The 24511-nt window shown below is 36.5% G+C and overlaps 3 protein-coding genes across 3 annotated transcripts; all 3 read right to left on the bottom strand.

The window, feature by feature from the left end:
* Positions 1-857: 857 nt before the first annotated feature.
* LOC127697634 (olfactory receptor 6K3-like) lies at positions 858-1787 on the bottom strand. Its single transcript, XM_052200908.1, has one exon. It carries the CDS (start codon positions 1785-1787, stop codon positions 858-860), a length of 930 nt encoding a protein of 309 aa, XP_052056868.1.
* Positions 1788-13140: 11353 nt separating this feature from the next.
* Positions 13141-14088, bottom strand: LOC127697739 (olfactory receptor 6K3-like). The gene has a single exon (XM_052201031.1). The coding sequence runs from the start codon at positions 14086-14088 to the stop codon at positions 13141-13143; it is 948 nt and encodes a 315-aa protein (XP_052056991.1).
* Positions 14089-23087: 8999 nt separating this feature from the next.
* LOC127697858 (olfactory receptor 6N1) lies at positions 23088-24026 on the bottom strand. The gene has a single exon (XM_052201163.1). The coding sequence runs from the start codon at positions 24024-24026 to the stop codon at positions 23088-23090; it is 939 nt and encodes a 312-aa protein (XP_052057123.1).
* Between the last annotated feature and the right edge of the window lie 485 nt (positions 24027-24511).

The following is a 24511-nucleotide window of genomic DNA, read 5'->3' as shown; positions in this document are numbered from 1 at the left end:
CTTCCATTATTTGTCTGCTTACAAAGAATCTGTCTAATTCCTAGCCATTGACTGATGCAATCTGGATTTTATGGTGTCTGACACGGAAGCTGAGAACCAAACTCAGGACCTCTGCAAAAAGTCCATGAACTCTTAACCACAGAGCCATTGACAGTAACAATTTTTTAAAAATATCAACTATTGATGTTAATGTTTTATGATTATGACTTTTAGTCTCAAGGCAATATACTAAATCTATAATCTTTAAGAGCTCTAGCATTGCTATGGAATCCAGAAACCACAATGAAGTCCCATAAAGGGGAGATGACAATGATGCACACTCAAGCTAGCCACTGTGTACCATGAAATCACGTCATTTTATCACCGCCCAGCTACACAGAGTACAGCAAATGTCTCCAGACAAACATCAGGGAATCATGCTCCTTTTTTCAAGCCCAAATTATCTTAGTCATGTGGATTTTGTTAACATCTTATTAATGACTATATAAGTAGCTATCAATTTTAGCTAAAGAGTAGAAGAAGATACAAAAGAAGCCTTTAGACGTGTCAATTATAAATGTTTGTATTTCTTAGATTATGATCTGTGATTGACTTGGGAAAGGGGATACTGCACTGTTTCTGATTTTTGAAATAAGAAGAGTCTACCAATAATCTAAGTAGTGCAAGGAAGATTATGGCCTTCTCTCTCAGAATAAATAATGCTTATTGTGATAAAAAGACTGAAAAGCAATAAAACAAAGAACATGCAAATAAGCCTTACATAGTAATCTTGGGAATAAATTATTTACTTTTTAAACATACTCAGGGGATGAGATATCTATTAACACACACAAGTAAACTCACACCAGTTCCCAGAGTCAGTGTATATTTTCAGAACAGAGCATTTTCTTAATGGCTTTTTTCATATCTTTGTTCCTCAGGCTATAGATTATAGGATTGAAAAATGGGGCAAGGACAGCAAACATTAATGCAATGATCTTCTCCAGGAGTGGTTGGAAGGTGACAGAGAAGCGAAGGTACATGAGAGACACACTGCCAAAAAACAGTACAAAAATGGTGATGTGGGCTGTGCATGTGGAGAATGCCTTGTGACGACTCTCACCAGATGGAATCTTCAGAACCACGGTGATGATTCTTAAATAGGAAAGGGTGATGACAGAGACACAGCTCAGGATGGAGATAGCATGGATGACATCTTCAATCAGAATCATAGACGTGTCTGTACATGCCAAGAGGAGCACAGGTTCTAAGTCACAGAAGAGTTGGTGAATCTGATTGGGGCCACAGAAAGGCAGAGTAGATATCCACACAATCTCTGGGAGGAGCATGAGGAAGCCAAGGGTGAAAGAGCCTGTGGAAAGCTGTGTGCACAGCTTTGGAGTTATAATGATCGCATAGCGAAGTGGGTTACAGATGGCAACATACCTGTCGACAGCCATCATTGTGAGAACTAAGCCTTCTGTGACTCCAAAGGAATGGAAAAAATACATCTGCAGTAGGCAGCCAATGAAGGAGATGGTTTTCTCTTTGCTGACCAGGTTGTAGAGCATTTTGGGAATGGTCACTGTGGTATAGCAAATCTCCAAGAAGGAGAAGATACTGATGAAACTGTACATGGGATTGTGTAGACGGACATCCAGCCGCACAGCCAAGACAATCATAGAGTTCCCAATAACAATGAACAGGTAGACACAGAGGAGAAGGATGAAGAGCAAGAGGCCACCATCCTCAAACTGAGGGAAATCAGGAAAATAAAATTCTGTCACCTTCGTCTGATTCTTATCCATACTTTCAAGAGTTTATTGGCTGGTTCAAGGAATAAATAAAGCAGAACTCAAGTAAAGTGGCAAAGAAAAAAATAACCCTCTAAACACCCTCAATACTTCTAAGCCAATTAAATAATGGCATATATGTTGAGTTGTTTGAAAAATCATAATGTAGTCCTTTCATATTTGTAACACTTTTAGTCTTGATATTTAGTATTCTGCTAATCTGTTTTCAAAAAAATACCTGCCTATTTAGAAATATAAATTTATATGCACTACTAAACTATAATGTGGCAACTTTTATTATTGGGTAATAATTTAGAAAGTACCTTTTACTACATAATATAAAGAAAGTTATTTTACATAAAATGATTTACAGAGACTATCATTGTGATATTAATTTTCCTAGTAATAATTTAACTTTTAAATACCCCTTTTGGGAAGAAACATTGAGGGCAGAAAGTGAATGTTAATTATGTTCAAAAGAATAGCATTGTAAAGTGAATATTTTAAAGACTGTAGAGCAGGTATTTTTTTCCATAATTTCATTTTTTAACTTCTCAATAAAAACAACAAATAGACAAATATACTGGGTATGTCTTACCTGAAATGCCACAGCTTATGGTCATCTCTGTGTATAAAGTAGTCTAGTCTGTACTTCAAAGGAGGATTTGTAATAGTTTCAAAAATATGACCCAGATGATGGATGGTAAGTGTAACTGAGTAATATCTCACGGGCTTTAATCTACAGTCCATATCCAGAGACACTTTTAGCCATGAATTCAGAAATCTCACCTGTATCCTTATAATCTAGGGATCATTAATCAGCATGCCACAGACTTTCTCATATTTAACACTATTGACATTTTTGCTCACACAATTATTTACTGGGGAAGGTACTTGGCTTCCTTTGCACTTATCAACCTACTAGATGTCAATAGCCCAACTTACCCCTAGCTTTGACAAGCAAAACAGCTGTGCTTACAGGGAAGTGAAGATAAATGTTTGTTTTCAAGAATCAGCTGTATATGGAAAATAATAATTTTTGATGTTATACAAGTTAACTGAGATATGATAATTGAATAAGAATATACCTGGACCTTTGCTTTAAAGGTACAAGAATATGAAGAAACAAAACCACTTCCTTAAGTGTATATCCATCTAGCCCATGACTTGTTCAGTTCTGGGCTATTTTCTGGGGAGGGAGATTCATCACCTACTTTCAAAGTTACCTTTTACCTGTGAGAATTTTGTGGCATTGTCTTTCTGAAAATTTCATTCATTCTACTAATCTAAAGCTGGAGAACAGTAAGCTACTAACAACAGGTTTGATGGTATTTTTATGATTGTTTACTAAAATATTTTTGCATGATTGCAATGTAAGCTGTGTCTTTGTTAAACTCAACTACTTGAAGTGAGGGACCTGAAGAGTGGGCCTGGAGAAAGAGAGAGAGAGAGCTATTGATAACTACTGAAAACAATAAGCCATCTGGGAACTGACTTTAGACATAATACATACACTTTTGAAACCACAGAACAAGTATAGCTCACAAAGAAAAGTTATCTGGGCAAGCAAGAACCAAGAATTGTGTGTGCTTTTTAGGGATCCTATATCTTAAATGTATATTCAAATAAGAAATACAAAGCACAAAATCCCCTTTGGTGTTTCTTCATGAAAACTTTTTACAAAAAATTGATTCTCACAGATAAAATAACCTATGCTATAATAACTATTTCTTGCTTTATACTGTTATCTGGATGCACTAGCTTCAAATATGTCTTGGTCCAATTCAATCACTTAGATACTGAGGCATTTTTTTTACATGCAAACATGTGGGTATATAAAAACAAACAAACAAACAAAAAAAAAAACAAAAAATACTTGCAAGGGTGAGGAATGATTAAAGGATTCCAAAGCCTACCTCACAGTCTAAAAAAAAAAAAAAAAAAAAAAAAAAAAGTGAACGCATGTGTTGTTCTTAAAAGAATTTCCATATCTGCATCTTTTACATTTACAATCTAGTATTCTTTACTGGTATGTCATGACATAGTACATATAAAATTGTCCAATGAGTCAAATTATCTGTCAATAGCACTCTTCACAATAACAAAATCAGGCAAGAGAGAAGGCAAAAGGAAGAATTATAGCAAGGACTCTATTTTCTAGGAGAAAGGAACAGCAAGAATCTCAAGTAGCAAGTTATAATCATAGTTTGGAAATTTTGTTATTCATAGTTATCTTTCCTGACTTTCCTGTAAACATGTAGTCATTCTAGATTATAATTGAACTTACTGGTCAATATCAATGAGAAATGCCATAGATTCAGGGTCACAGATGCAATTTAATTCGTTGAGTCACAGAAGGTAGGTTGATTTCTCTGATGAAATTTAATAGACCAATTCTTCTCTAATTTGTTGTGCTTCTCTGCAGTCAAAGAGCACACTGATGTGCCCAAAGTCCCAGCTGTGAGCTACTGTCTTCCCATCTCAGGTCTAGCCCTCCCACCTCAGCTACAGCACTCCTACCTCAGATAAAGTCCTCCCACTACCCTGTGTGTACATGTCCTTGACAATGATTCTGCAGGTCTTTCCTTCTTGTACCCACCTCTTTCTGAATCCCCCTTTCCAAATATCTTCATTTCTTTGCAGCCAAACACATAGGAAGGTTATAACTACAACTGGATTTCTTGGGGACAAACATAAGTTAAAGTCTTTATTTTGACACTTTATCTGAGGTGCCTAGGGAAAAGTACCTCATACCCCAAGTGCCTAATTAGGGAACTATAGTTGCTGCTCTTACGTTTCACAAGGACTCCATACCTATGGGAAGCTAGGACTTTTTAGTTAAGCTAGATAGCAGATATAAGTTGATACTTGGTTTTCTTTTCTGTATACTGTATGAAATAATTGTTTATGATGCACAGTGTCAGATATACTGAGTCAGAAAATGAACTAAAAACAAAAGGATTGAAGCTCACAGCATGTGGTTCAAAGTGCAGTTTCTCTTCTGCAATAGTCATTGAAACAGGTGTGAGCACAACATGATTCTGGAGTACTTGAAGTATATTCAGCTTCAGTAGACCTTGGTCAGAAAGATCCAGAAGACCACAGGGCCATTAGCAGCAGTAGAAGAGGTCAGATTCTCCCTGAGATTTGTCATATTTTAGTGATCCCAAAGACCTCTCCATGGATTTTGATTGAGGATAAGATTCAAAAACATTTCCTTGTATATTCAAGGTGCATTGATAAGCATGCATGAGTAAGAACATAGAAATATTGGGAAAGTCTCTGATATAATGGGTAAAATATATAAGAAGAGGTATATGTTTACATTTATATACCTTTACTCTTTTTTAAACTGAAATTGGATCCAATATGTACTTACAGGAGGATAATGCCAGACGAAATCTAAATGAATAACTCATTAAAATTTTTCTTCCCTTATGAAAAATATATATGCAACAAGAATGAAACATCAAATACAATGAATGATAGCACTGAGCATAGACAAGGAATAACATTTGAGTCTCTCTCTCTCTGTCTCTCTCTCTCTTTGTGTGTGTGTGTGTGTTGTTTGTGTGTATCCTTGTGTGCATGTGTGTGATATGCCTATCAAAACATCTTGCATTTTATTCATAAATTAGTTCTTCATGCAAATTAGTAAGAAAGGAAAAACATTCATAGCTTCCATTCTTATGCTAGAAAAGTGAATAATTTTAATGATTACTTAAATCTGCCTCCTGCCTTCAGAGAGATTAAAGTACTGCACATACATATTTTCAGTTTATTAATATAATATTTATATTGATTTTTTTGAATTTCACATAATGCACCCTTATCACACGTATTTCCCACCACTAATATCAGGAACAAGACAAGATTGTCCAGTATCTCTGTGCCAATTCAATATAGTACTTGAAGTCTTAGCATGAACAATGAGACAATTGATGGAGATCAAGGGCATACAAATTAGCAAGGAAGAAATCAAAGTAACTCTGTTTGTAGATAATATGATATACTACAGTGAACTCAAATTTCCCACTAGGAAACTCCTACTGCAAATAAACACAGTGAAAAGTGGCAGGGTACAAAATTAACTCACAGAAATTAGTGGCCCTCCTACTACAAACTACAAACACACTGAGAGATAAATCAGGGACAGAGCAGGTTATATTTAGAAATATATACGTATATACATATGTTTATGAAACAACATTCAATTAAAAATAAGCCATGCATTTAAAAAAGAGCAAGAAAGGGTTTAGGGAAGGAATTGGAGAAAGAAAGGGAAAGAAGAGGTGATATAATCATATTGTAATCTCAAATATAAAAGAACCTGTTCATACTTCTCTATTGCTTTTCCAGCAATAAATTCCTGGGTCATCCATCATTCCTCAAATACTGTTTCTTGACACAAAAGAGAAAGGTTTCTCCTTGTACAGCTTATTTAATCTGCAAACTCATTTCAGCAACCATAAACTGGCCACTGTATGATGTGAAATAGAATTTTAGGCTCAAAGGGGTTTCATAAAGATTTCTAACCTTGGTGGCCCACCATAGTTTGTATTACCATTCACAGTGTTTTCTTTATATCAACTTTTTTTTATGTGGATAAAACTCTCTGAAGTGAATTTGTCAGAATCATCATTTCAACAGTGAAATGAAATCAAATCTGAAACTGAAGCTCAAATCAGTTTAATGACTTGGTTATGTAAGTAGCTGTAACAACTGTTTAAAATTTCCTATTTATTTATGTTATTCGTTTCCTCTGTATGTGTATGTTTGTGTGTGGCCATTGCATATGACACAAGGAAGTCAGTGAATGACTCTTAGGGGTGGGTCAGTTCTCTCCTGTTATCTTGTGGCATCTGGAGATTGAATTCAGATCATCAGGCAGGCTTACACATGGTCAACTATCTCACAGAACATAGGAACGCACCCTTGCGGTCTCTACTATATTTTCCATCTCCAATAAATAGGTCTCTTTCCTTGATAAGCTTGTTTTTTAACAAAGGAAAAAAATGAAAATTTCTTTCTTTGAATATTTTTAAAGAATCTTAGCAGTACTTACCCCGTTCTTGAGTAACTGTGTCTTTCTTCTCTGTATTTCCTGGTCTTTTAGTGCCTTGTGGATCATTGGAAGTTCATTGAACAAGGGATTCAGTGATCAGAATTTATAGATTTCTCATCATTAAATTGGCATAGACCCAAGGAGTGAGCACACTCCTATGAGTCTGGTAAATAATCATAGCATAAAAATAACTCCTAATATCTCGTCACTATACCCACACATCAGTGCTATCACTCAACCATCATCGAAGATGTTTCTCTTTGCAGTATATAAACAGAGACTCACAACAGATCAATGTGTAGAGAATAGGAGAATGTGGCATGTACTATTCCATATAAATTGGGTTCTCTAACACTCATGCAGCTCAGAGATCAAGAATCTATGCAGAAGTGACAGCAGAAATATTATGAGAGCCAGAGGTATAGCATGAGTTCAAGGAAACAGTGCTTTCCAGACACAAAAGGACAGAGACACAAGAACTCACAATGATTGAGACATCGTGGACAAGATCCCAGCAAGCTTATGCCAGACAAAATCTTAGCATGGTGGAGTGCTGGTAAGCACAACATCTTACCCCAACCAGCAAACTATTTTATTTGATAGATTTAAGGACAGTTTTCTTTACTAATATGAGCTTGTATTATAAATCACACTCAAGGGCAGGCCCTAGGCCCAAGAGCAGATAGCATACACAACACAAATTTGAGTCAAGAGTTTAAAAGAGGAGGGAGGAGAGAAAGAGAGAGAGAGAGACAGAGACAGAGACAGTGAGACACACGGAGACAGACACACACAGAGAGATAGAGGTAGAGAGACAGACACACAGAGAGAGAGACAGAGAGAGAGAGAGACAGACACACAGAGAGAGACAGAGAGACAGACACACAGAGAGAGACAGAGAGAGAATATAAAGGAATAGAGTTAGAGAGGTAGGAAGTTGAGTGTAGATCTGGGAAAAGTTGGATGAGGAGGTTGACTATGTTCAAAATGTTTTACATTAAATTTTGATATGTGAAATTGAAAACACTATTACAAAATGTGTTGCATTGAAATTATTCAAGGATAAATGTTGGGTAGTAATCTTTAAGATGGTAGAAGTGGAATTATTTGGGAAGAGCCTTTAGATCTATAGAATGTAGAAGCATTGTTTTCTAAATATTTATGTATAAACAATGTCTATGTTGTTTGGGTTTCTGTGTATGGGAATGTAAGAAGTAACAACTCCATGGAGCTGGGGTTATAGATAGTTGTGAGCCACCTGATGTGGGTGCTGGAGTCTGAATTCTGCTCCTTTTCAAGAGTAGAAAGAATTCTTAACTGAAAAAGATCTCTTCTGTCCCCTAAAAGCTTTCTTATGGTCAAGATTTTATGCTCCACTTCAAAAAGTATTCAGAAGAATACCCATTTATTAATATTGGCTTGTAGGTAAACCTCCACTTTCTAGTAGTTTAAGTTTTAGTATTATTTTCATTTTACAGGAAACAGCTAGTTAAATAAAATAATTAGAGCAATGTAAATCTGTTTCCTGACAGTCGTCCAGCTCCTGTGCTTTCCACACTTTATAAGACATGCAGACATTTAGGACCTCTAACAGTGACAGACCAGGTCAGACAACAAGACACTCCACTCTACTCATAAGGGTGCGGCCTGACTGGTTATTTCTTGCTTCTGAGAAATATTTTGTTACACAAGTATATACTACACATATTATATATGTTCACACGTTGTTATTCTAAATTTCAGAATAAAAATAAACCAGGTAGATTAAAGCTATTAAAACTAAGAGAAGTAGAAGAACTTTACTATCAACCATACACTAGAAGTTATGCATTGTGTTTAAGAAAGTTTTGCCATCACTGTGAAAAACTTCTTGTCAGAAAATAAGTTATTGCGTAGTGAAATTAAGACTCAAAGGAGTTGATCTACATTATCAATACCAAGTAACTGCTAAGTCCTTCCATAGAGATAGAATTTAAACTCACATCTACAGAATTTCAAAAATGTGAGGAATTTTAAAAATACACTCAGTAGACTGGTGTTTTCTACATGAAAAAACTGTTAAGTAATATAAGCAACAATTAATCATTGTTTTACATGCTCACACTCACATAATGCATGCACACATGCACAAATATACACACTCACACACGTACACACACTCAACACACGTACACACACTCACATACACACATTCACACACACATTCTTTCATATACACATAAAATCAACTGAGTTAATTTAGTAAATATGTTTTGACAGTTGACCTTTGGAGGATGAATAATCTGTCATGGTATTTGTCCTTAAAAGGACTCTAATATACATTCTCTCTCTCTTTCTCACTCTGTTTTTTCTTTTTCCTTATCTCAGTTTGCATCTTTCTATATCTCACTGTTTCTCTGTATCTCTCTGTCTCTGTCTCTCTTTCTCAGTGGCAACTAACTGATTGGAACTGTTAAGGTGAGAGGACTGGTGAGATTTCTCACATTCACATGCTGTGTCTTATTTAAACAACATTACTGATAAGACTTCATGGATACAGCTTCACTCTCATGTCTAGAAAACACTTTTCTCTTTGGGAGTACCAACCCTCTGGTTCTTAGAATCATTCTGCCTTCTCTCCCCTATAAGATCCCTCTTGTGCTGGAAAAAGAAGCTTCTTTGATAGGGACACTAGCCAAACTTATATGTGGCAATAAGGATAAAAATTTAAAACACACTTAGTTTTTATATTATATTCAAAATAGCAAAATGCCATTATGAAACCTTGTTTACAAAATTAAAAGAAAACCGTGATACTACTGAGATTTCCATTGCAGAGTGCATTTCTATACCACTAGATGGCATCTCGCTCTTTTAAGATTTCTGATAATTTACCAGTCTTGTTTTTCTCCGCATAGGAGCTAGGCAAAATAATTCTCTGGGGATTTTTACTTTATTCTTCAAACTCTTGGAGTAATTTTGTGGCAAGAAAGAAAAGTTTGAACAAGGTGCCAAATGTACAAAATTTGTAATGGACAAGTGCAAGTTCTAAGATAGAGAATGAAGGAGCGAACCACAGCTGGAATATGGTAGGAATACAGAAAATGGCTTATTATGATGTCATGACACTCTAACAGAGCGTACCAAAATGCTGAACATTTTAATGTTGGCCGTATTAAGCCTTTGGTTGATTTTGTTGTTGTTGTTGTTGTTGTTGTTGTTGCCTTGTTTTAGATTTTAGGGGCTGGAATGATGGCTCAGCAGTTAAGAGCACTGGCTGCTCTTCCAAAGGTTATGAGTTCAATTCCCAGAAACCACATAGTAGATCACAACTATCTGCAACGGGATCTGATGCCTTCTTCTGCTGTCTGAAGACAGGTACACTGTACTCATACACATAAAATAAGCAAATAAATTTCCAAAGAACATTTTTTAACATTTGTATTTGTGTGTGTGTGTGTGTGTGTGTGTGTGTGTGTGTGTGTGTGTGTGTGTATGTGTGTGTGAGCTGCGTGTGTATGGATGGTCATGGAGGCCAGAGGAGGGAGTTCTCTTAGTATTATCTTTTAGGGATTTATATTGGGTTCATTTTTTCTGTCAGTCAAGAATTAAAGGGAAGAATACAGTATCCAAACAACAGAAAAAAGCAGGCATATAGCAGACTCACAAGGTGGAAACAAAGATGAAAAATACTTCCATTAAAAGTGAAGAAACACACATATACATGCACACACACATACACACAATAGCATATACACTTATACATGTACATACCCATACACTCACACAGATACACACATAGATTCGTACACGCTAAGTGTACACACACACACACACAGACTGCCTCCCCCCACACATCCCCATTACACGCAGAAAGGTATACAGAAATAATGATACCCTACATGCAGAGTGAGGACCCTGTAAGTAAAATACTGCCCATCCTCTACTTATGTGTCTTTACGTGTATGTCATGTATTCTTTCTAAAGGGGATGTTTCATCATTTGAAACAAAGTCTGAGAGACTGATAGGCTCTGGGAAATAAACATTTCCCAGTCCATGTTTTCTGGCAGGAGTGCTTAATTGGCCAAAGGAAGCCTCAGTGTCAAGCGACCACCCTGTTTTTCTCAGGCCAGAAAGAAGTCAGATATTTGCTGTCTTTGTTACCTATCTGTGTTCCTTTCCCTGCCTGTGTGTTTATAAAGAATCTACCTCCTAACCCTTCACAAGGATAAGCTGGATTTACATGTCATTGTGAGGTGCTGACATGGAAGCTGAGGACCAAACTCAGACCCTCTGCAAAAGGACAATGAATCGTAATCACAGAGCCATTGACAGGTCCAATATTTTGAAATACCAACTATGGCCATTTAAATAGTTTATGCTTGCATTTTTTAGTCTCAAAGTAGTATACTAAGTATATTATAAGAGCTCTAACATGTTTGCTATGGAATCTTGAAAGGAACACAGAAGTCTCTCAGAGGAGATGATAATAGTCAACATCACAAGCCAGTGACTATGCACCATAGCATCATGGGATTTTATCACTGCCCAACTGTGGAGATTATGGCCTCTGTCTCCAGGCAAACATGCTGGGGGTATTCTCCTTTCACAAGTCCAAGTCAATTTTGTTATGTGGATTAACATTTCATAAGTCACTATATAAGTAGCAATCAATTTTAAGTATAGTGTAGAATTGTATATAAAGGAAGCTTTTAGATGTGACAGCTATAAATGTTTTATTCCTTAGATAATGATCCTTGATTGACTTAGAAAAGATGGTACTGCACTATTTGTGACTTTGAAATATGATTTTATTGATAATCTGGGTAGTGTAGGGATGCATACGACTTCTTCTGTCAGAACAAATAATAAATACTTCTTGTGCTACAAAACTATAGAATGGGAAAAGATCTTCACCAACCCTCTATCCAACAGAGGTGTGGTATAGAAAATATATAAAAATTTAAGAAGTTATACACAAGAAAACCAAATAATGTAATTTAAAATGGGGTATAGAACTATTAAGAGAAATTTCAATAGAGGAATATCTGATGTCCAGCATGGGGGAACCCATGGCTCCAGCTGCATATGTAGCAGAGGGTTGCCTTATCTGGCATCAATGGGAGGGAAGACCATTGGTCCTGTGGAGGCTCAATGATCCAGGCTAGGGGGATGCTAGGGCACTGAGGCAGAAGTGGATGGGCAGGTAGAGGAGCACCTGGGGGCAGGGGAAGCGGGAAGGAGATAAGGAGTTTGTGGAGGGGAAACTGGGAAGGGGATAACATTTGAAATGTAATAAAAAAAAAAAGAACCAATGAAAAATGTTCAAAACAACTCTGAGGTTGCATCTTATATAAATCATAAGGGCTAAGATAAAAAGCAGAAGTGACAGCTCATGATGATGAAGATGTGGAGTATGGGGAACATTCGTCCATTACTAATGGGAGTAGAAACTTGTCCCATAAATCAATATGGAAATCAATATGGCAGTTTCTCTGAAAATTGAGGATAGCTCTACCTAGATATATAACTCAAAACCTAGCTATATAACTCTTGGTCATTGCTCAAAAGATGTTCAGGGATAAAGATTGGACAAAAGTGAGGAAATAGCTAACCAATGACTTGCGAACCACACCATGATAGAGAGCCTACCCCTGACGCTAATTATGATATTCTCCCATACTTGCAGACGGGAACCCAGCATAACTGTCTTCTGAGAGCTCCATCCAGCAGCTGATGGAAACAGATGCAGAGACCCACAATCAAACATTAGGCAGAGCTCAGAAAATCTTGTGGAAGAGAGGGAACAAGGCATGAAGGATTCAGGGTGGTCAAGACCACCATGAAGAACCATATAGAATCAAATAGCCTGAGCCCTCATGGGGCTCACAGAAACTGAAATACCAACTAAAGAGCATGCATGTGACAGATGTAGACCACCTCTGTATATGCAACCAATATGCAGCTTGGTCTTCATGTGGGACTTCTAACAACTAGAGCAGGGGCTATCTCTGACTTTTGCTATCCCATAAATGGGTTGCCTTGTCTAGGCTTAATAGAAGAAAATGTGCCTAGACCTAATGTAACTTGATATGCTAGGGTAGGTTGATATCTATGGGAGGCCTCCCCTTCTATAAGATGGAGGGACTGTGAGGAGAACAGGGGATGAAAATAACATCAGAATGTAAGGTGAATAAACTAATAGATAAATTAAATCAAGAACATAAAAACAGCTTACATAGTAATCTTGGAGATAGTTTACTTACTTTTAAAAACATACACAGAGGGTGAGATAACTATAAATAGGCATGGGTAAACTCATATCAGCTCCAAGGGACAGTGAATATCTTTTGGGAACAGAACATTTTCATAATGGCATCTTTCATATCTTTGTTCCTCAGGCTATAGATTATCGGATTGAAAAATGGGGCAAGGACAGCAAACATTAGTGCAATGACCTTCTCCAGGAGTGGTTGGAAGGTGACAGAGAAGCGAAGGTACATGAGAGACACACTGCCAGAAAACAGTACAAAAATGGTGATGTGGGCTGTGCATGTGGAGAATGCCTTGTGACGACTCTCACCAGATGGAATCTTCAGGACCACGGTGATGATTCTTAAACAGGAAAGGGTGATGACAGAGACACAGCTCAGGATGGAGATAGCATGGATGACATCTTCAATCAGAATCATAGACGTGTCAGTACATGCCAAGAGGAGCACAGGTTCTAAGTCACAGAAGAGTTGGTGAATCTGATTGGGGCCACAGAAAGGCAGAGTAGACATCCACACAATCTCTGGGAGGAGCATGAGGAAGCCAAGGGTGAAAGAGCCTGTGGAAAGCTGTGTGCACAGCTTTGGAGTTATAATGATTGCATAGCGAAGTGGGTTACAGATGGCAACATACCTGTCGACAGCCATCATTGTGAGAACTAAGCCTTCTGTGACTCCAAAGGAATGGAAAAAATACATCTGCAGTAGGCAGCCAATGAAGGAGATGGTTTTCTCTTTGCTGACCAGGTTGTAGAGCATTTTGGGAATGGTCACTGTGGTATAGCAAATCTCCAAGAAGGAGAAGATACTGATGAAACTGTACATGGGATTGTGTAGACGGACATCTAGCCGCACAGCCAAGACAATCATAGAGTTCCCAATAACAATGAACAGGTAGACATAGAGGAGAAGGATGAAGAGCAAAAGACCACCATCTTCAAACTGAGGGAAATCACAAAAATAAAATTCTGTCACTTTTGTCTGATTCTTCTTATCCATATTTTCAGAAGTTTATTGGATGGCTGAAGAAATAGGGAAATCAGAATTTAAGAAAAAGGACAAAGAAAAAATTTAATCATCTAAACAGCCAAAATATAAAAAACAATTAAATAACATATATGCTGAGTTGTTTGGAAAAAGATAAAGTAGTCTTCTAATATTTGCAAAAATTTTACATACAACATTTTGTAGTCAGCTCTTCCTATTATTAATAACCTGTGCATTTAGAAATATGTTTGTATACATTATTGAATCACAATTTGGAAACTTTCATTAATCGGTAATAGTTTAAAAACTGCCTTTTACTACTTATTAGGAAAGTTATTTTTTAATAAATGATATACAGAGAAAATCAATATGATATTAATTTTCCTAGTAATTCTTAACTTTGAAATAACTAGGCATATTTTGAGAAGAGATAAAAAAGGAAAAGAAAATGAATGTTAATAAATTAAAGAATTTGGTTCAAGAGGAGAGCATTCCAAAGCAAATATTTTAAAGACTTTAGGGCACATTTTGCTCTACATTGGTTAACATCTTTGCTAACATCTCACTAAAAAGAGAAAGTCAAGTGTACTAGTTACCACTTCTTTTGAACTGCCACAGCTTATAGTCCTCTGTGTGTGTAAGGTAGTTTAGTCTGTATTATCTTGCTCAAAGGAGGGTTTTAAATCATTTAAAAAACTTGACCCAGATGATGCATTGTAAGTGTAATTGAATAATATCTGAAAAGCTACTAATCAATAGTCCATATCCAGAGACAAGTTTACCCAAACATCAGATATTTTCACCTGTATCCTCACAATGTAGGGATCATTAATCTGCATGCCATAGAGTTCATCATATTGAACAGCATTGACATTTTTGATCACACAATTAGTTACTGGGGAAGATATGTGGCTTCCTATGCAATGTAGATTGTTTGCAACACTATTTAACAATCTATTGGATGCCAATAGCTAACAGTTCCTAGTTTTGACAAGCATAACTGCTGTGCTTGCAAGGGAGTGAACATAAATATTTGCTTTCAAGAACCAGCATATATAGAAAATAATTTTTGATGTTACACAAGTTGATCAATACCTGGTAATTGAATAAGAATGCACCTGGATCTTTGCATTAAAGGTACAAGAATATGAAGAACAAAACATCTTAGGTGTACATCCATCATGCCCACAACTCTTTCAGTTCTGTGCTACTTTCTAAGGAGGGAGATTCATCACCTACTTTCAACAGAAAGTTATCTTTTTTACTTGTAAGCATTTTGAAACATATTGTCTTTACAGAAAATTCCATTTATTATACTATCCTAAAGCTGATGAACAGTTACTTGCTAACAAGTTTGAAAGTATACTTGTGACTGTTTGCTAAAATAATTTTCATGATGAAACTATAAGCTGTGTCTTTGTCAAACTCAACTACTTGATAGTGAGGAACCTAAAGACTGGTCCTGGAGAAAGAAAAAGCTATTGATAGCTAAGAATCTTAGAACTGACTTTAGACACAATACACACACTCTTGAAAGCACAGAAAAAGTATCTTTACACAAAGGAAAGTTAGCCTGTCAAGCAAATTCCAAGGATTGTGTATGCTTTTTAGGTTTCCTGTGGAATAGTAAATCTATAATTAAAATAGGAAATACAAAGGAAAAACTTCCTTTTGATATTTCTTCATGAAATCTTCTACTAAAAATTGATTCTTATAGAAAACATGGACTACACTACAATTATTTCTTGCTTTATACTGTTACCAACATGCATTAGCTTCAAATATGTCTTGGTCCAATATAATCACTCAAATACTGAGTTCCAAGTTTTTACATGCAAACATGTGGGTATGCTAAAACAAATAAGCAAATGAACTAGAAAACAAAAAGTATTTGCACAGGTGAAGAATAATTAAAAGTCTTCAAAGCTTACTTCTAAAGCCTAAGAAATAAAGATAATACATGTCACATTCTTAAAACAATTTCAATATTTGAATATTTTGCATCTGTGATCTGGTGTTTTTAACAGGTATGGCATGACATAATACATGTGTACACAATGAGTCAAGCTTCTCTGTCAATAGCACACTTCACAATCACAATAGCAAAGTCTGGAAAAACAAAAAAGGAAGAATTATACCAAAAGACTCTTCTATTTCCTGGGATGAAAGGAACAGCTAAAATCTCTAGTGATAAGCTATAATCATTGTTTTGGATTTTGTTATTCATAATTATCTTTTCTGAAGCTACAATACATCATATAGGCATCCTGGACCACAGTTGATCTAGGCTTTAAGTATCAGTGTGAAATGTCATAGATTCAGTGTCACAGATGTAATTTAAGAGATTAATTCATACAGAATAGGTTGATTTCACTGATGAAATTGAATAGGCCAATTCATCTTGAATGTTGTCATTCTCTGCAGTCAAAGAGCACACTGACCTGCCCAAAGCCCCAGCCTTTAGTTCCAGCCTTCCCACCTCAGCTCCAGTCTTCCCACTTTAACTACTGTCCTCTCACCTTATATACAGTCCTACCCCAGTTAAAGTCCTCTCACCTCCCTGTGTTTGCATGTCCTTGGCAATGACTCTGCACGTCTTTCCATCTTAAACTCACCTCTTCCAGAATCACTGTTCCTAAATATCTTCATTTCTTTGCAGCTGAACACACAGGAAGGTTATAACCACAACAGTGGATTTCTTTGGGATAAACAACAGATAAAGGATGTATTTTGATACTCTATCTGAAGTGCCTAGGGAAAAGCAACTTTTACCCTGAGTGCCTAATTAGGGAACTGTTCTTACTACACTTACATAACACAAAGACTCCACACCTATGGGAAGCTCAATAGCAGAAGAGAGGTCATACTTGGTTTTCTTTTCTGTATAATGTATGAAAGAATTGTTTCTGTGATTCACTGTCAGAAAGACGGAGTCAGAAGATGATCTGATAACTAAAGCAGTAAAGCTTGCAGTATCTTATGTAGCAGCCACTGTAACAGCTTATGAACACAATGCAATTTTGAAGTGTATGAAATAGAATCATCTTCAATAGAATTTCTTCAGAAATATCCAGAAGACCTCAGGGTCATTGGCAGCAATGGAAGAAGTAAGATTCTCCCTGAAATTTGTCATATTTTAGTGACCGCCAAAGATCTCTCCGTAGGTTTTGTTTAAGGAAATGATTCAAGAACAAAATTTCCTTATATGTAAAAGGTGTATTGATAATTACACGAATAAGCACAAAAAAGATGAGGGAAGTTCCTCATATAATGGGTAGAATATACAGTAGAGGAATATGTTTACTTTTTAATCCATTTAGTCTTTTTTCTCCATTAATTTGTTTATTCACTTTACATCTGATTGGTATCCCTTCCCCGTTACCTCTCACACCATCCCTATCTTCATAAGAGTCTGAGGGTGGAGGCCCCTCATTATCCCCTTATCTTTTACTCTTTTTAAAATAGAAATTGGAGCTAATATGTATTTACAGAATGATAGTGACATAGTAAAACCACATAAACATATAAATAAGACATTATTTTTTCTTCTATAAAAATGTATGCATCACAAGAATGTAACATTAAATGTAATGGTTGCAGCTGGTATAGACAGGGAATAGTATATATATATATATATATATATATATATATATATATATATATATATATATATATGTGTGTGTGTGTGTGTGTGTGTGTGTGTGTGTGTGTGTGTGTATGTGTGTGTGTACATCTGTGTGTATGTGGGTGTAGGTATATATGTAAAACATCTTGTATTATTATACATAAATTAGTTCTATATGCAAATTAATAAGTATGGAGAAAAGGTCTCAGATTCTATCGCTTATGCTAGAAAAGTAAATTATCTTAATTACTACTTAAATCTGCCCCTACCTTTAGAGAGATTAAAGTACTGCATATACATATTATCATTTTTTTAAAATATTTTTTCCAACATAATTTTTATTGCTTATTTGGGGAATTTCACATAATGCACCTTAATCACACTTCCTTCCCACCACTAAAATCAGGAATAAGATAAAGTTGCTCAATATCTCCATGCCTATTCAGTACAATACCTGAAGTCTTATCTAAAATAATAAGGTGACTGATGGAAATCAGGGGATACAAATTAGATGTGGACATCTGATATCTATCTTTTGAATACATCCCCACAATCAATCACCACAGTGATCTGGATATAAATCAGGGCAACTACTAGAAAGAAGGCTAGGACCACTGCTGTATGGATGGCATCCATGATGACCATCAGAGATGCCGCTGTATGGTACAAACCTACCACAGTGCTGAAATCACAGAAAATTTGATGGATTTGGTTGGAGCAACAAAAAGGCAGAGTGGTGATCCTTACATTCTCAGAGTGTACTAGGAGGAAGCTACAAAAGCAGTAGATTCCAGCTTTTTGTGGGATTCAAATTCTGGAAGTCCTCATTGTTAGGCAACAGAGAGGATATCAGCTAGCTATCAATGGACAGTCCTCTGACACCCAATGAGTAGAAAACATACCATAAACAAGATATTAGAACATCAGGGTGAATGTTTTGTGTGGGCAGCAATTCAAGGAGTTTTGTGCACATCATCTTGGGCAATGGGGTCTTGCTGTCAGTTTGCAGAGAATGACCAATTGTCTTGGCAACAGCCTGGATTGTCTGGGGGAATTCCATAGGAACAGTTTAGACAATAACTCAATTGTATGTAACCCAGTCCTGGTACTCGAAGTTATGTTTGGTGTCTAGAGCTGGCCTGTTGGGGACTCTCCCATTTTTTGGAGACATCATTAGGATTGCCTTCATATATTTTAGAACATCTATCTCTACTGCACCAGCATTCCCATCACTACTCAAATGCCCTTCAATGCTACTTCTTCTGCCTCCCACCTGATCTTTCCATTTTAATACACCATTCATCTAGTCTGCCAATAAAATTTATTCTATTTCTACCTCCAGAGATCCCTGTGTCCCACCCCAGTCACTTCCTTTATTCTTAATCTCACTGTTTAGGGATTATAACTTGCTTAAATTTATTTCATGACTAATTTCCATATATACCATATCTATCTTTCCAAGTATAACTTTCTTTCTCAGGAGGATTTTTTTTCTAGTGCCTTCCATTTACTTCCAAATTTAATGATGTTAATTTTTTAGGTAAATGTTACATATGAACAGGTAACATGTAAATTCAGCAGGTTATATTTAGAAATATAGCTACATATACATCTATACATGTAACAATATGTAATTTTTAAAAAGCTCATTCAGTTAAAAAGGAGAAATGAGCAGTTTATGGAAGAGTTTAGAGAGAGAAAGGTGAAAGAAAAAGGGTATAATTATATCATAATCTCAAAAATAAAAGAAAATAATCTATTTATTACTGTTCATGCTTCCCTATTGCTTTTCCAGCAATAAATTCCCCTGTCATCCATCATTCCTCAAATACTGTTTCTTGACATAAAAGAAAAAGGTTTCACCTAGTGCAGTTTATTTAATCTGCAAAACTCAGTTCAGCAACCTTAGACTGGCTACTGCATGGTGTGCTATAGAATTTCAAACTCAAAGGAGTTTCACAAAGATTTCTAACCTTGGTGGTCGGTCCACCATATTTCATGTTACCATTCACAATATTTTCCTTATTTTGACTTTTTTGTATATCAAAATTCCCTGAAATAAATTTCTCAGCATCATCATTATTTCAACACTGAAACTAAATGAAATCTGGAACTAAAGTTCAAATCAGTTTAATAACTTGATAAAGGTTATGTAAGTAGCTATAACAGCTGCTTAGGATTTCCTACTTATTTATGTTATTCATTTCCTCTGTGTGTGTAAGTTTGCATGTGGCCATTGCACATAACACAAGGTATATTTGGAAGTCAGTGAATGGCTCTGAGGGGCAGGTCAGTTCTCTCTGGTGACATCTGGAGATTGAACTCAGATTGTCAGGCAAGCATACACATGCTCAACTATCTTGCAAAACATCAGAATGAAACCTTGGGTTTTTTTTTTTTTACTGTATTTCCAGTCTCTAATAAATAGGTCACTTTACTGAATATACATGGTTTTTTAACAAAGGGGAATTTTAACTTTTCTTTCTTCAGATATTATAAGGAACCTTAGCAGTTTCCTTGAGTAAAGAGTCTTTGACTCTACTTTAGTGACTGAAGATCATCAGAATACCATTGAACAAAGGGATTCAATGACCAAGATTTATAGATTTCTCATTAGCAAAGTGTCATAGAGCCAAGGGATGAGCCTACTATTACTATTCTGTTAAATAAACATAGCATTAAAATGACTCCAAATAACTTATCACTATGCCCATAAATCAGAATATCACTCAACCACCATTAGAGAAATTTCTTTTTCCTATAGATGGTAACTAACACATAGAAACACAATGGATCAATGTATAGAGAACAAGAGAATTTGTAGTGTTCTGGGTTTAGAAAGCTGGTTCTATAACACAACTATTCTGCTCAAAGTTCAAGAATCTATACACAAGAGGCAAGAGAAATGTTTTAATACCCAGATGTGGTGGATGAGTTCAAGGAAACAATGCTTTTCAGACACAACAGGGCACAATTACAGGAACTCACAAAGACTGTGATAGCATAGGCAAGATATTGGCCAGCTTAAGATAGACAAAATCTCAGCATAATAGAGGGGTGTTAAGCACAAAGTCCTTCACCATAATGATGAGCTATTGTCATTTGATAGATTCTGGGAAAGAGTCTTTTTTTTTAATTATATGAGCCATGGTGCGTAAATCACAGTCAATAATAGATCCTAGGCCCCAAATCAGTAAGCCTACACAAGTTAAACTCAATGAGATTAAAAGAGAAGGGAGGGAGGGAAGAAGAAGAAGAAGAAGAAGAAGAAGAAGAAGAAGAAGAAGAAGAAGAAGAAGAAGAAGAAGAAGAAGAAGAAGAAGAAGAAGAAGAAGACAGAGAGAAAGAGAGAGAGAGAGAGAGAGAGAGAGAGAGAGAGAGAGAGAGAGAGAGAGAGAGAGCTTACACTTGGAGAGGTAAGAAGCTGGGTATAGATCTGGAAGGAGTTGTAGGAAGGACACAAATATGATCAAAATGTATTAAATAAATTTTAGAGGATAAATAAAAAGCATTATTACAAAATGCCCTGCATTAAAATTAAGGAAGAATGGATACATGACTGGAAATCTTTGAAGTAATACAAATTCAATGTTTGAAGGATACTCTAGATCTATAGAAGTATTGGGGTTCTTTTTCAAATTTTTATTTTTAAACAATGTGTATATTTCTGTGTCTGTATATGAATATGTAAGAAGCAATTGAGTCCCATGGAACTTTAGTTATAGGCAGTTGTAAGTCACTTCATGTTGCTACTAGCAGCTGAACTCCAGTCCAATACAAGAGTAGAAAGAACTCTTTCACTGATAAACTATCTCTCCATTTCCTTAGAAGCTTTCTTATAATCAAGATTTTATCCTCCCCTTCAGAAAGAACTTAGATGCATAAGCATTCCTTAATACTGACTAATATGGCTGGGTGGTGGTGGCGCATGCCTGTAATCCCAGCACTCTGGGAGGCAGAGTCAGGAGGATTTCTGAGTTTGAGGCCAGCATGGTCTACAGAGTTAGTTCAGGACAGCCAGAGCCATACAGAGAAACCCTGTCTCAAAAAGCAAAAAAAAAAAAAAAAAAAAAAAAAAAAAAAAAAAACAACAACAACAAAAAAAACCTGACTAGTATGTAAATCCTGACTTTCTGGTAGTCTAAGTTTTAGTACTGTTTTCATATATTTCCTTTTTATAGTAAACAGCTAGTAAAATAAAATAATTAGTTGAATATAACCATGTTTTCTGATACTAGCCCAGCTCCTGTGCTTTCACACTTTATAAAGGATGTAGACAATGACCAGTACAGTAAACAAGATACTTCACTCTTCTCACAAGGATGCTCCCTGACTGGTTATTCCTTTCTTAGGATATAGTTATATAACAGGTTATTGTATTATATGTGTTCACAAAGCTAAATCACAGAATATAGATGAATCATGCGTGCCCCAACAAAGGGAAATCGAGGTGAGGGAGGTGGGAGTGAGTCTGGGGAAGGGGCATATTCTTGAAGGCAGGGGGTGGGAGGAAGGATTAGGGGTTTTCATGGAGGAGGGAAATGGGGAAAGATTTTAGCATTTGAAATGTAAATGAAGATTATATTTAATAAAAAAAGAATAAACTGTTTCCACTGTGGGGGGAAATTAGTACAATAAACATTGTAATTATTAGTGAAAACAAGATGAATCATGTGGATTAAATTTACTAAAACTAAGGAAAGAATAATAATTTTTACTATCAACTATATGCCAGAAACTATGCATCATATTTTAAAGATTTTTGATGTCACTGTGAAAAGCATTCTTATCAGAAAATATTGTTATTGTGTAGTCAATTCAGATTCAAAGAGTTTAATTTACTTTATCAATACCAAGTAATTAATAAGTCATTCAATGAGATAGAACTTAAGTTCAAATTTATAGAGTTTCAAAAATGTGTGGTTAAAAATATGGTCAGTACAGTGGTGTTTTCTACATGAATAAAATTGTTAATGTTAAATATAAGAAACATTTAATTTTGCTTCAAATTTTATTTAATAAATATCATTGTTTAAGGTATAATTAAATAATTTATGTTAAGTCAAGTAAATTTGAACCTGCATGTATTAGGGAAGAAACATATTTGGCAAAATTTCTGAGCAAGATTCACAAATATCTGAAATTAGAAAATCACAGCCTCCTATGATGCTGAGAGAGCATTATTTTTTGAAGTCTCTGGGATCAAGCTGTATGTGGCTCCAGCAGATGTTGTAATGTTTTGATAACATTGAAGGCCAGGCATCCTTTGCTCCAGCTTCAATACCAGACATGAGAAGAACTGGATGCTTCATTTACACGCCTCGGCTATTGATCCCTCAGTCATCCTACCCTCATATCTGTCCTTGACCTTCATTTCACCATCCCATCACCCCAGCATCCCTGTTCTCATCAGCTGCCTCTTCAAGGCCTCCTTAATTTCCTTGTTGCGCAAGCTATAGATGAAGGGGTTGAGAAAGGGAGTAATCACAGAGTAGACAACTGCCAAGGCTCGGTCATAGTCCAGGGAGTAACTCTTCTTCAGCCGTACATACATGAAAAGGATGCTCCCGTAGAAGATGAGAACCACAGTGAGATGGGAGGCACATGTGGAGAAGGCTTTCTTCTTGCCCTCAGCAGAAGGAATCCTGAGCACTGTGCGGATTATCTGCAGGTAGGAGCTGAGGATCAGCAGGAAGGTGGCCAGGATTTTGCAGGAGTTTATAACAAAATCTACCAGTACGTTGACTGATGTGTCAGTACAAGCCAAGCTCAGCACAGGAGGGAAATCACAGAAGATGTGCTGAATGCGATTGGGGCCACAAAAAGGGAGACGAGACACCAAGGAAATTTCCACCACTGGTCCAGCCAAGCCTCCCAACCAGCAACCAATGGCAATCTTGATACAGAGAGTCTGGGTCATGAGGGTGGGATAGTGGAGGGGCCTACAAATGGCTAAGTACCTGTCATATGCCATTGCTGTCAGGAGGTAGCACTCAGTAGCTCCAAGAGAATGAAAGAAGTAGATCTGTAGGAGACACCCAGAAAAGGAAATTGTCTTCTTCTCACTGAGCAAGTTCGCCAGCATCTTGGGAATGGTGGCAGCGGTGTAGCCCAGTTCCAAGAAGGAAAGAATGCTGACAAACTTATACATAGGCGTGTGGAGCCGAGAGTCCAGGTAGACCACCAAGAATATCAGCAGGTTTCCCAATATAGTAGTGAGGTAAATGGAAAGCAACAAGAAAAACAGGTAGGTCTGGACACCTTGGAAGTAAGGGAAGCCCAAAATGATGAATTCTGTTACTTGGCTCCAGTTTCCAGGGCCCATTGCTCCTCATTCCTGCACCTATAATGTAGAATATAGAAGAGATAAGGGAGAAAGTAGCCATTGGCATCCAATCAAGGAAATGTTTAATTCCCACCCATCCTCATTCTCCAGAGTAAATTACTTCTACTACATGCTCTGAGAAGCAGGCATTTCAATTCCACACCACCTACTCTAGGAGTCAACTGCACTCATCAGAATTTCTACCCATTAACTCAAGCTAAATAGCTCTTCGTTGAACACCTCAGCCAATATTTATATCACATCCCACTTTATAACCCCTTTGACCTGCTTACTGTAGGCTTCAGTAATTTCATTGTGCAGGGTACATATTTCCAATCCTCATTGAATGTGTAAGATCGTTGTTTACACTGATAGTCTAAACATTACCATTGGTAACCACGCCAGTGGTACATCATTACATTTGACAGTGTAGCAGACCAAGGATATGCAGTTCACATTATATTTCCTGGTTTCTACTTTCAACT

The sequence above is a fragment of the Apodemus sylvaticus genome, chromosome 12 (assembly GCF_947179515.1).
Source record: "Apodemus sylvaticus chromosome 12, mApoSyl1.1, whole genome shotgun sequence".
NCBI classification, from domain to species: domain Eukaryota; kingdom Metazoa; phylum Chordata; class Mammalia; order Rodentia; family Muridae; genus Apodemus; species Apodemus sylvaticus.
Note: the sequence above shows the minus strand (reverse complement) of the source record. Positions and strands in the feature narration are given on the sequence as shown.